The sequence below is a fragment of the Metarhizium album genome (assembly GCF_000804445.1).
Source record: "Metarhizium album ARSEF 1941 chromosome Unknown scaffold_5, whole genome shotgun sequence".
NCBI classification, from domain to species: domain Eukaryota; kingdom Fungi; phylum Ascomycota; class Sordariomycetes; order Hypocreales; family Clavicipitaceae; genus Metarhizium; species Metarhizium album.
Window position 1 is genome coordinate 1359479 of NW_024467579.1, and position 15576 is coordinate 1375054.

The window sequence follows — 15576 nt, forward strand, 5'->3', positions numbered from 1 at the left end:
AGAACTAGCTTTATAAGCTACTATATATAAGTATTACTAGTATTAACTATAAACTTAAGAAGAGAAAAGAGAGAAAGAAGAAGCTCTTTATTCTCTCTTTTCTACTTATTATATATATATAAGTTTAATATATATTTAAAGTATATTTAATAAGGCACTAATATAGTGCTTTATACCTACTTAAGCCTACAGCTTAAGTCTATTATACCTACTTAATACTTTAACTAAAGTAAAGACTAGCTCTAAGAAGGTATTAAATATACTATTTATTTATTTATTTATTTCTCTCTCTTTTTAACTTTTTTCTTAAAAAATTCTACTTTCTTTATACTTATTAAGAAGCTACTAGAAAGATAAGCTTTATAAAGCTATTAATAAAGTATTTAATACTATAGCTTTAATATAGCTTTAATAGTAATAAGTAATAATAAATATTTACTTACTATAAACTTTTTAAAGAGTTTATTTTTACTTATTATATTAAGTTATTTATTAACTTATTAAACTACTAGTTATTTTTATAGCTAAAATAATATAAAGTTATATTAGCTTATTAATAAATAGTAGCTAGTTATAAAAAGTTTTCTACTTAATAAATAAGCTTTATATTTTTAATTTCTAAATAAAGTTTTTCTTTTACTTCTCTCTTACTTTTTTATTTCTTAGCTTTTAAAAAGTAAGTAGAAGTAAGTACTTAGCTTTAAAAGTAAGAGAGAGCTTAACTAGTAGTAAAAAGTAATATATTCTTCTTTATATATTAATAAAGAAGAAAGCCTAAATAACTCTACTTTTTTTCTTTTTTTTAAAGTTTTTTTAGCTATAAATAGCTATATATAAATAGTATAGCATTAGCCTGCCTAGTGCTCTAACTAGAGCAGGGACTAGCCCTAAGAAGGCGTTAAATACACTATCCATCTATCTATCTATCCCTCTCTCTCTCTTTTTCACAACTCCCCCCCCGAACACCTACGTATGTCTAATGTCTATTCTCAACGAGGACGCCGCAAGCACACCTACAAAGCATTTTAATCCAAGGAGGACCGTCATTTGCGGCCAAGTGTCATGCGCCCAAATCGCGTCTCCGGTGCCAGCCGAGTACTCTCTGTATTTTACCTCAGCTTTCGGATCCAAGTTATATTCTCTCGTCTGTAACTAGTCTATTCTACCGTCTTATTTATTCCCACGAGACCTTGTGAGGACGAGGGTGAGCAGCATTAGACAGCAACTTGATCGAACTCATAGCGCTCGGATTTTCTCTTTATTCTCTTCTCTTCTCTTCTTGGTTTCGTATCAAACAGAAACATGCATCAGCAAAAAGAATTTCCATACTCCTCACGTCGGTAATTGGGCTGCTCGGCCCTACTACCGCTGCCCTCAGGTCCCAGGATGAGCATGAGATTTGGCTAGACGAGACGCAGAAAAGCTATATGACGAAACAACTGGATAGACGATGGCGATAAAAATTTGCCCACTTATCGAGAGAGGAAAGAAAAGAAACAAACGAGGATTTAGAGTGACAAAATCCATCCTGTTCACGACCCATGTACCACGCATATCAAACGCCGAGGCTCCCCACCCTTAATGACCAGAAAATAACACAAAAGTTCGTACACTGGAATCGCAGCATTGGGGGCTGTAACCACAGCAGCGACCACTAGGCCGAACAAAACACACAAACAACGCTTATGCAAACTCTCGGGGTCTCTGAGCGCTTCCGAGCTGTGGCTCGTCTTCGCGATCCTTATCACCAGTGCTCCAGGGTGAGTTATTCGACGGCGACCCAATAGCTTGCAGGCCAACCTGCTGTGGCGGTTGCTCGTAGCCCGGCGGAGGGCCCGAAGAGTATCCCGCGTTGTAGCCAGAGTCCGCTCGCCACACGGGCTGCTGCTGAGTACTGACAGGTTGGAATTTTTGGCTCTTCTTGAGAACCCGCAATCGTAAGAATATGAGCGTTGCAGTAACGAGAATTACCAATGCTCCGAAGGTGATGGCTGACGTGGGATTCAGAGCAAAGGTAAACCCACTACAACAGACGTCAGTAAGTAGAGAGACAAGTCTGCGAGGGACGGGCGGGAGTCGTACATGATACCATTGACAAAGGCAGCGAGTAGGATCAGTTTTCCCATCCACCCATGTATCTTGCCAAACACGGTCGAAGCCTTTGTCCGCCGGTGTTTGATGTGATGTTTCACTCCTAGCCCCAACTGTGCTATGATGAGTGCGATAATGGTGTAGCCGAGAATTTGGTGAGGGTGCCTGAAGCTTCGAGACTATGTATGCCCGTGTTAGCAGCAGCAACGTACAACCCTCTATGGTGTTGCGAGTCGGAACCTACTCTCTGATAGTGGAAACTGGCCAGTATCCCTATGGCCAAACCAGCCAGCACGCCAACGGTGGCAACAATCTGATTCAAGGGATGCCATTTTGCCCAGCCAAAGGTGGGCAGGAGCACAACGCCGCCAATGCCTATCACACCCAATATGGAGAAAACCATTAACGCGGCATGAAATCCGGCCTTCAAGTCTTTCTGGTTTGTAGCTCTGGATATCTGTTCAGTTCCCTCGCTCTTGGAATCCTTGTTTAGGACAGGCGCATCCGCGGCACCTCTTGTCCTCCCCATGTCGATACTAAACACGCCGTGCTCTTGATGGAACTTCAACCCGGCACTGGGGCTATCGTCCCTGAGAACTCCCTGAGGGCCAACAGCGTATATAGCTTTCTGCGTCGGCGATGAGACATCGATGTAGCCACCAGACGTGTCCCCACTGGGCCATGTGCGACAACTCTCGGTGCACATGGCAGAGAAAACCATGTAGTCGTCAATAATACCCGTGTTGTTTGGAATGACTGTCCACCGCATGTCATGGAAGAAGGCGGGCTCGTAGTTGCCATGGGCCACACGCGGTGAGAAGGTGACGTTGGTGCCGTCTCCGTTCTCGTAGATGATGAGGAACAGCGCACCCTTCATGTCGTCGCTGCCCAGGCCGACGCCGCCCCAGGTGTATTTCCTCGGGACGCGGATGCTGAAAAATGTGCCCCTGGGGTTGTCGTCATCATGGGGGACGGTGAAAGCGAAGGCGACGTTGTTGCCTTTGGATATGAAGGTTGATTGACCGGGGGGGTTTGCATCCTGGGCGCGAGTCGCAGGAGCAAAGGCTGCGGTAACTCGTTAGCATTGTTCATGTCGGCGCGCTATGCCATTGTTTGTGCGCAACCCAGGCGATGTCGCCGAGAGGCAATCGGCACAGAGAGACGAAGGCCGTCAGTTGGCCCGGGGCGAAATCTTACCGGCAGCGGCCAACACGGCACGCCAAAGCGATGGCCGCAGCATAACTGCTGGCGGGACCTGTGTCGACGACGATGTGTAGGATGAGAGGCTGTGTGCCACACCACGCGTACCGTGAAGCAAGCTGGAGAGGTTGAAAATTAATTTACCTCAGAGCGGGCAGAAGTCGACCTCATGCCATCATGGCGGGAAAGTGGGCGGGTTGCCGCGCGCGCACAGAGAGAGTCAGTCTAGTCAGTCAGTCGCAGTTGCCATGCGGAGTCCGGTCTTGATCCCCTTGGCGTTGTGTGGCTGTACCTGGGGCCGCCAGGCGCAACTTCAACTTCACGACTCGGAACCTTGTGCGCAGGCAGGCATGTCACTGCTTGCGTGCGTGGTGCCTGCCACATGTCCGGATCTTGTCCACGAAATGACTGCGTTCTGATTTGCCGAATCTGCCCAACCCGTACCAGGGGCAGGAGCAGCCCCCCCGCTTTTCCTCACGCCAGAGCTTTTATAGTTAGCACGAAGCCGGAACACTTCCAGTAATGGCAAGGCACAACGTGGGAATCTTGGATCTGGGCTTTATATTTTATTTTATATATTTCATTTCATTTATTCATGTTCATTTTCTCGAGCAACGTTTCCCTCTTTTTCTCCACGGTTATCAAGACGACATGGCGCCATTCAACAATATCCGCACAGAGCGCGCCGGAAACGCCAGCCAAGTCCCAATGTCGTCACCACCGTCAATGCGTTCAGCTGCGGCCACAACTGGCATGCGCTTCACTGCTTGTGAATCCAGCCTATGCAAAACAAAAAAATATATTAAAATAAAAACAGAGAGCCCAACCCAGTGACACGCCTGTTTCGTCGATGAGACGCTCGTATATGCTTTACCAATCATCATTCCGCAATGGTCTTCGCCCCAGGCTCCAATTTGCTCATGCCAAACCGTTCAACTTCAACTGCGCCTGCTGCGCTTCGCCTATATTGATGTGGTCGAGCTGTCCAAGGAGATGTCAGCGTCCAACACAATCCAAAGGCAACACGCAACCTGTATCGCACACATACCAAAATCACATTGGGTTGAGGCTTGCCCTGGCTCTCACACAAGTCGACCTGCTGGAGGATGGAACCCACCGAGTTGGTCCTCTTGGTGTTAATCTGATCCGGGACGACGATGTCGCCAATCTTGAAGTTCAGCATGTGGTTCATTATTCCCAAAAGCGTCTTCGGATCCCCGCCACGTGGTCGGTCGACACTGCATGTCGGGAAGTTTTTGTCCGTGATGCCGTATGGCGTCTCCCAGAAGTAGTCGAATTGGCCAATGATGTAGTCGACCTTGGATTGATCCGAATGGTAATCTGGACCGCAAAGATCAACACCCATTCAAACTAAGCATCGACCCAGTCCTGGCACGAGGCCAATCGCTGCTTACCCATAAAGACAACAAGCCTAGTCTCTGCGTCGAGCAACTGTTGCAGCGTCGGCCACCGGTCCTTTGACAGCACACCTTGTGGATGGAACGCATATTGAGAGAGGCCTGTGCTCTGGAAGACGGCGTCGAATTGCCGAACCGGAATGGCATCTTTGTTAGTCAGAAGCAGCGTCACAACCTCGTTCGGGTTGCCGTGCATCCAGTCCGCAATCTCCTGCAGGTACTTCCTGAGCGTGCCCGAGTCCAACTCCCAGCAAAAGGTATGGCACATCTCAATGGTACCGAGCTTGTCGTGCGTCTGCGCCTGCAAGAACCGCACACCAAGGTTCAGCTGCTTTGTCACGGATACATACTGGTTGTGCGCAAGTGATCTGCCGACGAAAGCACTATCGTGGCTCCCCACAAACGTCACCTCGGAGTATTTCTTGCCACAAAGCTCGCTGTGGCCATTGCACGCGGCCAAGACTGTGGCCGTAAAGGGCACAAGTCGTCGAAGCTTCATGGCGTGACAGGCGCGTTAGAGACGTGGGCCTCGCTCAAATAGTTTCCAAGCACATGGGCGTGAAGACGACGATGGAAGCGAAACACGACGTACCGAAGACCACGACACGATGGGCCACCAGCCCGCATCGAAGAAATCTTGCACGGCGGCTTTATATGCTTCCCTCAAAGCGGCCGGCAGATGGGCCAGCCCATCGAGACATGCCATTGCCCATGTGCCCGAGTCTCAGACGGGGCACGCCAACCCGAGATGGCATTGGGGGGAGGTCAAGGGTGATGCGTGATGAGTGATGGCTGACTGACGAGCCGACCGCCCTTGTCTCTGATCAAATGTCTGGTTCTAATAATTGATCCTGCTCGAGTGGCCGTGACCTCTGGACGCGGGACTTTGAACTCTGGACTCTGGGGGTGGAGAAGCGACACCTGGAGCGCTTAATTAAGCAACTTGGCAGTCAGTCTTTTTTCCGTGGCTTGGCCCGGCCGGGCCTGCACAATGCACATGTGGTCTGGCCGTGGCCAGCTGTTGCTTTGACGCTGGATGCATTATTTATGCATTTACTGAAGCACAGTGCCCATCAGCAGCGGCGTCCTGCCCTGAGCTCACTCAAAAACAAAGCTCTGCACATGGTCCGCCTTGCGGCATGGCGGTGATTCTGACCTCGCATCTCGCGGTACGTGTGGCCTCCTGTCTTTGGAGACGTTTCGTCGTGCAGCTGGGCCGAAAGCTAGCTGGGAAGCATTGTTAGGCTTGTTACGGGTCGCGGAATGCACGCACTCAACCAAAGTTTGCTGCCGCAACTGGCGGTGCAGCGCAGAGTCGCAATATGTCAACCGCAGACGGTAACGGCGGCCCCCACCCACAGACGTCAGGTCACTGGCTATAACTACTAGGTGCCTAAAGTACTTCGGTACCTCCAAGTACTCCGTACGGAGGACCTGGTAGTATGCAAAATTGTGGTGTCGGTGCCCCCGCCAGGACCCTGCTCCTGCTGCTTGGCTCTTCCCATCCCGCGCGCCACTCTGTCCTTAAGAGGCGCCCGATACACGGACAGTCACCTCACCATGCTTTCTGCCTTCTGCCGCATCTACCAGCACATCATCGTCATGCTTCATCGCTCACCATGTCAGCGCTCCTCTCTCTAATAGGCTGGTCCTTCCTCCCCGGCGTAAGATGTCCCTCTCCCGTTCCTGTCCCGTTCCTCTTCCGTCCCTCTTCCGTCCCTCTTCCGTCCCTCCTCCGTCCCCCTTGCGTCCCTCGTCCGTCCCTCAAACCGCCGTCAGCTAAACTTCCCCCCAGCTCGTTTCATCCTGGGTCCAAACCATCTACTACGGCATCACCATCCGCGCCGGCGACCCCAAGCCCCAAGCCGGCACCCCGCGCTACGCCCAACACCGCCGCCGGATCCACATCCTCGTCGTGGCCGCCTACCTACTCTACACCATCTACGAAGCCGACCACGACCTCCGCCGCAAGTCCACCTACTACGCAGACCTCGGCCTGCCAATCTCCTCCACCGAGAACCAGGTCAAGTCCCGCTTCCGCCGGCTCGCCGCCCTGCACCACCCAGACAAGACGAGCGCCGAGGAGGCCGCCGAGTCGGCCAACGTCTTCATCCATCTGAAGCTCGCTTCGGACACGCTTCAGGATGCCGCCAAGCGGTTCGCCTACCAACGGTTCGGCGACGCCATAAACAGCTGGGAAAAGTGCGTCACCATCAAGGACTTTGTCACACAGGGCCTGCTGTACAACACCCTTCCGCACTACAGCGTCGCCGCCGCCACCATCTACCTCCTCGGCCTGTTCGGGTACTTTGAATTCGCCAAGTTCTACAGGTGGCTCATCCTCGTGGCGCTGTGCCTCATGGAAGTCCACATCGTCACGAGGCCCGCCTTCCCGCCGCTCTTGAACGCCGTCAATGCATTCATGACGCGGGTCGCCTTTCGCGACGCCTACCTGCCGTTCCAGTTCATCGCGCTGCTCAGAAAGCTCGTCCTGACCGTGTACATTGCGCTGTCGCAGATAGGGCCGCTGCTGGTGCAGGGTGCCGGGCCCAAGGGCACGGCGGCGGCCCACGACGAAAAGTCCCTGCGGGAGAACCTGACGCGGCTCGAGACCTTGTCGAAGCAGCTCGATGCTGACGCCGCGCGGCTGATGGACATGGAGGTCGCGCCCTTCAAGGGCGACTCGGCCAGCGTTCACAACCTGCAGAGCAAGATGAGGGAGTGGCTTGTGCAAAATACCATTCGGGCGGACCCCATGGTGAGAGACGCCATGGGCAGGTCGTACGCGAAGCGAAGAATAGATGCCCCCAGCGGCGCAAAGGGAAATAGATAGAATTATCTCGTCCGATTTTCGTCTGCTTTTCCTTTGGGTATTCAGCTCGCATTGAGACATGTACAACTCGGACAAGAGTATATTTGCGCTAGACTTGACATACAATAGACAATGACATCTAGCACTCGGCCCCGACAATGCGCAACATCGCGTTAGCAAACGCGATTAGAGTATAATGAGAAAATATACGATTCGCTTCATGTCCCCTAAAACACAGGCCTGCATGTTCGTCCGCGGACACACATGCCAGTCTATGCAGCCCAGACCCGGACGTATTTCCGGACCAAGTGACGACTGTTCAGAGACGCTGTGCGCCTCTTGTTTCAATTGGAATCAGACAAATGCCCACAAACGCCGACAAAATCAAAATAGCAGACAGGTAAATGGGGATCGTTGCCCCATCTCCAGGAATACTCGCAGCCAAAATCGGCGCTACTAACCCAGTAACTCTGTTTAGGAAGCTTGCCACTCCCGTTCCGGCACCTCTGACGGGGGCGGGAAAGATTTCGGGAGTGAACGCATATAATACACCATACATGATGTTCTGCGAGAACGCGGCCACGCAGGAGAAGGCCAGCTGGGCGGTGGGCGTCGTGCCAAACATGACAAAGAGGAAGAGGAATATCGCGGACACGAGGGTGGAACCAGCCAGGGTGCCGCGACGGCCGAAGAAAAGCGAAGGTGAGTCAACAAGATATGCGGCCAGCACGCTGCCTGGCACGCCCATGACGGAAGTGATGGCGTAGTTTCGGTACGTCTCATTTGAGATTGCCGATGTTTCGGATGGCACTTGGTCAGCGGCTCCGCCGCCGTGGCTGTGAGAAAAGTATTGCGGAAGGAAGGCGTTGAAAAGAGGATAACCCATCCCAATGCTGGCCCAAGAGAACCAAATGAGGGCTGTGGCCCAGCCCAACGTCTTGTTTTCGAAGAGGGGCTTGAGCCTCGCTCCCGAGAACCCCTTTAGCTTGTTGAACAGAGCGCTGGGCCTGGATGAGCCGGGACGGTGTGGCCCCGAGGCTTCCTGTCCGGAGTCGTCGTCTGCAGCGACCAGGTCCAGGATTTCCGACGTGAGCCAAGTCTTTGTCCCGTTTGTGTAGGCGATGCCGTGAACGACTGCCACGGCCTCGCCCTGGCGGCCTTTGCTGAGGAGAAACTTTGGAGACTCGAAGAGGCGGAAGATGAAGAACCGGATGACGAACATGGCGAATGTGACGACGCCAATGGAGACTATAAAGTACCGCCAACCTCGGTCCGCGGCATAGTTGGCGATAAAGTACCAAGCTGCTAGGCTTGAAACTAGCTGACCGACCGGCCACCAGACCGAGAGCAAGGTGAGAAGGGAACTAGACGCGTCTGGGAGGAACTCGAGGAACAATGCACCATCCACGGGCAAGCTGCCGCCCACGCCGAAGCCCAAGGCGGCGAAGAGGAAGCTGACGGCCCCCCAGCTCTGTGCATAGGCTGACGAGATGCCAAACACGCTGGTTATGAGCAATGTAAAGTTGAAAGCGGCGCGACGGCCGACAAGGTCGGATCCGATGCCCCAGATGAAGCTCCCCAGAGACAGGCCGACGAAAAGAGCGCTTGTCGTGTATCTGACTGTCTTTTCTGAGACGCCAAACTCGGCAGATAGTGACGGCAGGGTGAGGGACACGCCTTGCAGCCAAAGGTTGTCGGCGAACCACCCGAAACCGCAGAGTGTAAACAACTGCCAATTGTATTTTCCCATGCCGATATCCCCAATGGCCTTGTTGATGAGCTTCGACTTGATCTCGTATGTCGTCCACTGGCCTTGCCGGCCCCTCCTCGTCTCCTTTCGCAGGCCGTCGATGGTGTATTCGGCCGCCTCCATGTGCAGCATTCCTTGGGTCTCGCTGTCCTCCTCGGCTTTGCCCTCGGCGGCGCCGGCTTCGACGTCGTCGTCATGGCTGTCTCGTCGTGATTCGTATTCAGTACGGCCGGACCTTGCAGACTTGCTATGGAGGTGTGCTTCTTCCAACGGAACGAGCACACCAGTGTAGCCGTGGACGGATTCAACACGGCCGAGCCCTGTTTGGAATGGGAGCCTCATGTTGAATGCTGCGGGAGCGCACCAGAATCTGCGTCAAGGCAAACCATGGATTTGAGCATTGGCTCAACGGCGATGCGAATCTCGGGAGCGAGGGCGGCCGCACATGGAAAACACTGTTGATGGTGCTTGGGGCCGAAGGAGCGTCCTGCGGGAGTTGTATCGACCGAGACTTTGTTCAGGTGCTCGTCCCCATGGAGAAAGGTTGCGACGGCAACGACCGCAGTGTAGACGGGACTGGTGAAGCAAAGCTTCCAGCATCAATGGGGAGGAAGCAAAAGCAAAACGGCAGGGAAGGAACGAGATGAATGGATGCCGGTCCCAAGGACGGACCGGGGACGTCAGATGCCGCACGGCAGCAGCACTCCTGAAACCCCACCTTGTCCCGGACGGACCGCGATGTTGCAGGGGCGCAGAGGGGTTCCTAGCGGCTGTCCAATAGGGGCCCGACGTCCTGGGACCCGTGTCCAGTTGCGGTCTGGTACGTTTTGCGGCGGGGTCTACAAAGTCAACTCTACACCAATCAGATTATCCATCCCCGTATCCGCATCTCACCGAAGTTGGCGTGTATTCCAATCCGTAACTACTTGGAGTTAACATTGAGCGCGCAGTCAGCACTCAAATGGCAGCCAGAGGCCAGGTTTTGGGTGTGTCATGACATACTGTCTCTTAGGGCGACCCCATCACGACAATGCTCCTATGAACAAGGGATCTGGCAAGAACCGCCGTGTGATCTTCCCAAAGATAGGCTTTATGAAAGTGACCCACGATGCGATCCGAAGCCTGCCAATATTTATATGGCGATACCACGGGAGCATTGTGGAGGTACAAATGGCCATCTTCTATTTTTTTTACTAGTCATCAATTAATGAACGGCTCCCCCAAGTCTGTACAATGCAATCCTCAAAGTTGAGCCATAGTTGACCTGACAAGGAAAGGACAGGGATGGAGACGTAGAGAGGATTATGCCAGGACATTTATATACCCGTAGAAGCCATCAAGGGTAAATGAACATTTAAATAGTTACATCACATATCCCCATGCACAAGCGTACTTATTACTACTCAGTCTCTGGATCGCTCCATGAGCAACTTCGGCCCTGGCATCGCCGCAGCCATCGTCCGTCCCGAGTATGCACTCGGTCTTGAGCCTACTTCATCGTTCGGCTCCTTGCTCCGCTCACGGTTTCAGAGTGTCTAGCATACATTGGCATTCGTGAATCTGCGTGCATTGGGTGCCCAGGTCATGATGAGCACAGGCCTGACTTGGACAACGAAACCCTCGTTTCCTGCCTATTGAAGAGCAAAGAAGGAGTACATACATACAGCTAAGTTTTGTGCATCTCATCTCGCTAGAAACTCTGTCCATCCCACGGCCAGCCGCCCGAGACATGCAACAATACGAGCGTCCACGCTCTCGTGTTCCCTCACGGCAGTAGAATTCTGCATCATATCTCCATCATCCCTCCAGAGCCAACTTGCTGTGTCGTCAGTTGGCAAATTGGGAGGAAAAATAAATGATGCTGCATCATCCATCAGTACAGTCAAGCACTTGTCGAGCGCTCTTAATCCAAACTGGGGTTCTGAAAAGTGGCAGCAAAAGTCCCCAACGCCTTGCAAAGAATTTGGCCAGCATCGCCATCATCTCTTAGTCTCTCCGCCTCATTTTCTTGTTCTTGTTGCCGTGGAGGGAGGCCTTCTAGCCCTCTTCTTCGTCGCTTGTCGCGTCAATATTCGCTTTGGATGCTTTCTTCTCTTTCTTTGCTGTCTCGACTGAAGCATCACCGAGGTCGCCGATATCCTCCACCGACTGGCCCATTTGTCGAAGTGCGGCGTTAATACCAGGAGCGGCCTTCAACAACGCCGTGTACTGTGCTACGGAAAGGGAAATTCCCTGGTTGTCGAGTGAGTATGAGCACCGAAGCTGGAAGGTGCAACTGTACTCAAGATACGCACCTTTTTCCCTGGGAGCATTTTGCCATCCTTCTCATAATACTCTCTCAAGTTAACGAGGCAGACGTTCTTGAATTGCGAGACTCCCACGCGCCGCTTGTTTGAGAGCTGCGGTACGATTAATTAGCCCCAACAACTCAGCCAAAGTATCACAAGAGATGCAAGTTGCACAGCTGACCTCCCAAAATGGGTTGCCCTCGTCATCTTCGCCATCTGCGGCGACATTGTGTTTGGTCTTCTTCAGGGCTTTACTGGACACCTTTTGATCCACATCGGAGGCATCAGCGGCACGCTTCTTGGAGGAAGGAGACATGATTGTGCAAGATAACCAGACGGGTTTGGTTAATATCGTCTCCGGAGTTCAGAGTCAGCGCACAGCGTTGGTTGGAAATTAAACAGAGTAAAAAGCCACCGGCAGCTTTTGAATGAGCAGCAAAGTGGACCACGGCGCTCGACGCGTTGTTGTCACACAATAGCAGTAGCACCAAGCTAGATATCACTCAGATAATAGTTAAAAGCCTTAAATTAATCTACAAAAGAGAGAATTATATACGCTCTTTAAATAAGTACACTTAGCTCTATATATTAAGTGTATATTAACTTAATTCTATATATATATATATTTATTAGCTCTAAGTAGGTATACTAAAGTATATAGGTATATTATTACTATATAATATACCTCTTAATTAAAGCTATATTTAAAGCTATTATAAGCTTTAAACTATATAAGTATATACTTAATAGAGTATTTAATTAAAGCTTTTATATACTTACTAATACTTTTAATTTACTTTAATTTTATTATTTTATATAGTATAGTTATACTATTTTTTTAGGTAAATTAAAAGTAAGTACTATATACTTATTAGCTAGCTGCTCTTTATATTTATATATACTTTCTAAGAGTATTATAAGCTCTCTTTTTTCTTTCTTCTGCAACTGCCTTTATATATTTATAAGCTTATATTTTAATTATTACTATTATTATTATTATTATGCCTACTAAGTTAAGTAGGTCTATTTATACTAACTACTAGCAGCTAGTACTAGTAAATTAAGGTATATTTATATCTACTATATTTAAGGAGCAGCTTAGTAGTACTACTTCTACTTTTAATACTAAGAAGGCGCTAGTAATACCTTCTTTCTCTATATATGATTATTTTTTATAGCATGCTAAGCCTATAAAAGTATAGAGAGTAAGTTATACTTAGAAGTATTACTTTATAAGTCTTATATACTAACTATTAAACTAAATCTCTAGAGCTAAATATACTATATAATATACTTTATAAAAGATATATTTATATAGCTATTATAAGTAAAAGCAATAAAGATTGCTACTTTAAGGTAACTACTAGTTGCTCTAAATAATACTACTTATATAAAGTAGGCAATTATACTTACTAGCTTTAGTAAGCTTAAATTTTACTTCTCTAATTAGCTAATTACTAATTATATATATAGTTATACTATATTAGTTTTTATTGCTAAGTAGATACTATTAGCACTAAGTATAAATAGTAAAATAAGCTTTTAATATTTTATTACCTTTAATTCTATACTTAATTTTAATACTTTAAGCTATAAATATATAATAAGTACTATTAAGTACTTTAATTATAACTTAACTTTCTTATAAAGTCTAACTCTATATATAAAGAGTTTATACTTAGTATTAAAGCTAATAATACTACTAAGAGCTTATTAGCAGCTAGAGAAAAAAAAGCTTATATAAAAGCTTTACTTAACTAAATTATAGACTTAATTATTAAGAAGTAAGCTTTACTTTTATTATTTTATTATATATATATTTTAATATAAGTAGTAGCTTACTTTTGCTTATAAGTATTTTAGTATTTAGTATTTTAGTATTACTTTATATAATTTTATTTACCTTCTAAGTATACTTTACTTAAAAAAGAAGAAGTAAGTACTTATATATTTAAGAGGCAATTAATTTAATACTCTCTTTTAGCTATACTTTTATTTATATAATTATAATATTATAAAAGTTAGCTTTAGCTACTTAAATTAACTAAATTAAGTAGGCCTTTAAAGTATTTAAAATACTACTTATTTAATACCTTTATAAATTTATTAGTAAGTATTTTAGCTATAAGTAAATATATAACTTTAAAGCTTTCTTTTTTATATTTTTATTTTAACTATATATTATAAATATTAATATAGTATAAATATATATTAATTTACTTACTTAAATTAAGTATAAAATAAATTATCTACTAATTATTATATTATATTAAATACCCTAGATAGCTATAAAGCTATATAACTAGTACATCTTCTTCTTATATTAAGCTTAGAAAACTCTTGAGTAGAAAGAAAAACTCTATCTGCTTCTGTTTTTGCTCTCTAGAGCAGCTCTAGCTCTATGCCGGCTAGAATCTGCCTGTCTTCTGCGTGTACATAAATATTGCTAGCTTTACTAGCTATATTCTAGAGGGGCTAATAACCCCTAAAAACTAAGCCTGCCTCTAGCTCTACGCTAGAGCTATACTGCTTCTATCTATTCTTCTGCTATATTCTCTAGCCTCTAATTATTCCCTCTCTCTAGGGATGCAATTTATCTCTATATAGTATATTATCTGTTGCTATCTTAGAGGTAGGCTAGTCTAGTTCTAGGTTATTATATAACTGCTAGTATAAATATTTAATATTTAGTTATAATAGCTTATATAGTTAGATTTACCTTACTTCTGTCTTATATATAAATTACCTCTTAGCTTTACAGCTAGCTATAGCTTAACTCTAGCTTTACGCTAGAGCTATTTTATGCCTGCTTAATTCTCTGTTCTATTTATTAGTCTTTAATTATCCCTGCTCTCTAAAGACACAAACTATCTTAGTATAGTATAATATTTATTGCTCTCTGAGGGGTAGGCTAGCCTAGTTCTATGCTATTATATAGCTGCTAGCATAAATATCTAGTGTTTAGCTATAATAGCTTATATATTTAGATTTACTTTATATTTATTTTATATATAAATTACCTCTTAGCCTTACAGCTAGCTATAGCTAATATAGCTGCTATATTAAATTTAGGCTTTTATTAAATATAAAGCTAGCTAAACTCCCTCTAACTTTCTTCTCTTTTTTCTTCCTCTTTTAACCTCTTGCTCTTAATATATACTAAATCTTACTAATATACTAGCCTTACCTACTGTCTAGCTAAGCCTAAGCTAGTCTTTATATAGATTCTAGCTAACTTCTTGCTAGAACTATTCTTATTGCCTCTACTGCTGCTGCTATTGCCTTTAAATACAGTTAGAACTTATTATCTATATATATATGCTTTATATCTACTCTATATTAAGCTTAACTCTAGAAAATTGCTAATTATTATTAGTAGCTATTATTATATCTACTTTCTAATTTAATAATATAAAGAAGGTTATAGTAAGTCTAAGCTAGCGCTAGCCTATTCTCTGCCTAGAGGCTAACTACTGTAAAGACCTCTAGTGCCTTTAAGGGCAAAACAATAACTAAGTCCTAGTCCTAAATAATTATTATATTAAATATTATAATTCTCTTTTAAGTTAAAATAAATATTATAAAAAAAGCACTTTAAAGCTATAATTTTCTTTACTACTTATTATAAAGTAAGTAGTTTAGCCTTTATTATAAATATAGTTACTATATTTTAGTATATAGCTTTCTAGATAACTAGACCTCTAAATAACATAATAATATATTCTTATAATAACCTTTATGTGCTTAAATTATCTATATATAAAGTGTTACTTATAACTTTTAACGCTTTAATTTCCCTCTATACTACTATAATAAAGAGTAACTTTACTTATTAAAGCTAAGTATTAAATAGCTTAGTTTACTACTTTTTAATACTTAAGGCTTAAGTTTATTAGAAATTATAAAAGCTTAAAAGTAGTATAAGTAATATTTAGTTTAATTATAATTACTATATATAATAAAGAGCTAACCTTTTTCTAGTAGGCTTTAATTTCTTGCTTAGTTGCCTTACTAATA

At 45.8% G+C, this 15576-nt stretch overlaps 4 protein-coding genes across 4 annotated transcripts; 1 reads left to right on the forward strand and 3 right to left on the reverse strand.

Annotated features, from left to right (window-relative positions):
- Nucleotides 1–1683: 1683 nt before the first annotated feature.
- On the reverse strand, nucleotides 1684–5208 carry MAM_03129 (uncharacterized protein; the record flags this gene model as incomplete). Its single annotated transcript, XM_040821928.1, has 6 exons — nucleotides 1684–2023; nucleotides 2083–2270; nucleotides 2336–3156; nucleotides 4221–4272; nucleotides 4340–4632; nucleotides 4707–5208. 6 exons carry the CDS (start codon nucleotides 5206–5208, stop codon nucleotides 1684–1686), a joined length of 2196 nt encoding a protein of 731 aa, XP_040680497.1.
- A 1120-nt stretch (nucleotides 5209–6328) lies between these two features.
- MAM_03130 (Heat shock protein DnaJ) lies at nucleotides 6329–7542 on the forward strand (the record flags this gene model as incomplete). The annotated part of the gene is made up of 2 exons (XM_040821929.1): nucleotides 6329–6373; nucleotides 6505–7542. 2 exons carry the CDS (start codon nucleotides 6329–6331, stop codon nucleotides 7540–7542), a joined length of 1083 nt encoding a protein of 360 aa, XP_040680498.1.
- A 298-nt stretch (nucleotides 7543–7840) lies between these two features.
- On the reverse strand, nucleotides 7841–9613 carry MAM_03131 (sugar transporter; the record flags this gene model as incomplete). The annotated part of the gene is made up of 1 exon (XM_040821930.1): nucleotides 7841–9613. One exon carries the CDS (start codon nucleotides 9611–9613, stop codon nucleotides 7841–7843), a length of 1773 nt encoding a protein of 590 aa, XP_040680499.1.
- Nucleotides 9614–11308: 1695 nt separating this feature from the next.
- Nucleotides 11309–11875, reverse strand: MAM_03132 (Transcriptional Coactivator p15 family protein; the record flags this gene model as incomplete). Its single annotated transcript, XM_040821931.1, has 3 exons — nucleotides 11309–11503; nucleotides 11566–11670; nucleotides 11741–11875. 3 exons carry the CDS (start codon nucleotides 11873–11875, stop codon nucleotides 11309–11311), a joined length of 435 nt encoding a protein of 144 aa, XP_040680500.1.
- Between the last annotated feature and the right edge of the window lie 3701 nt (nucleotides 11876–15576).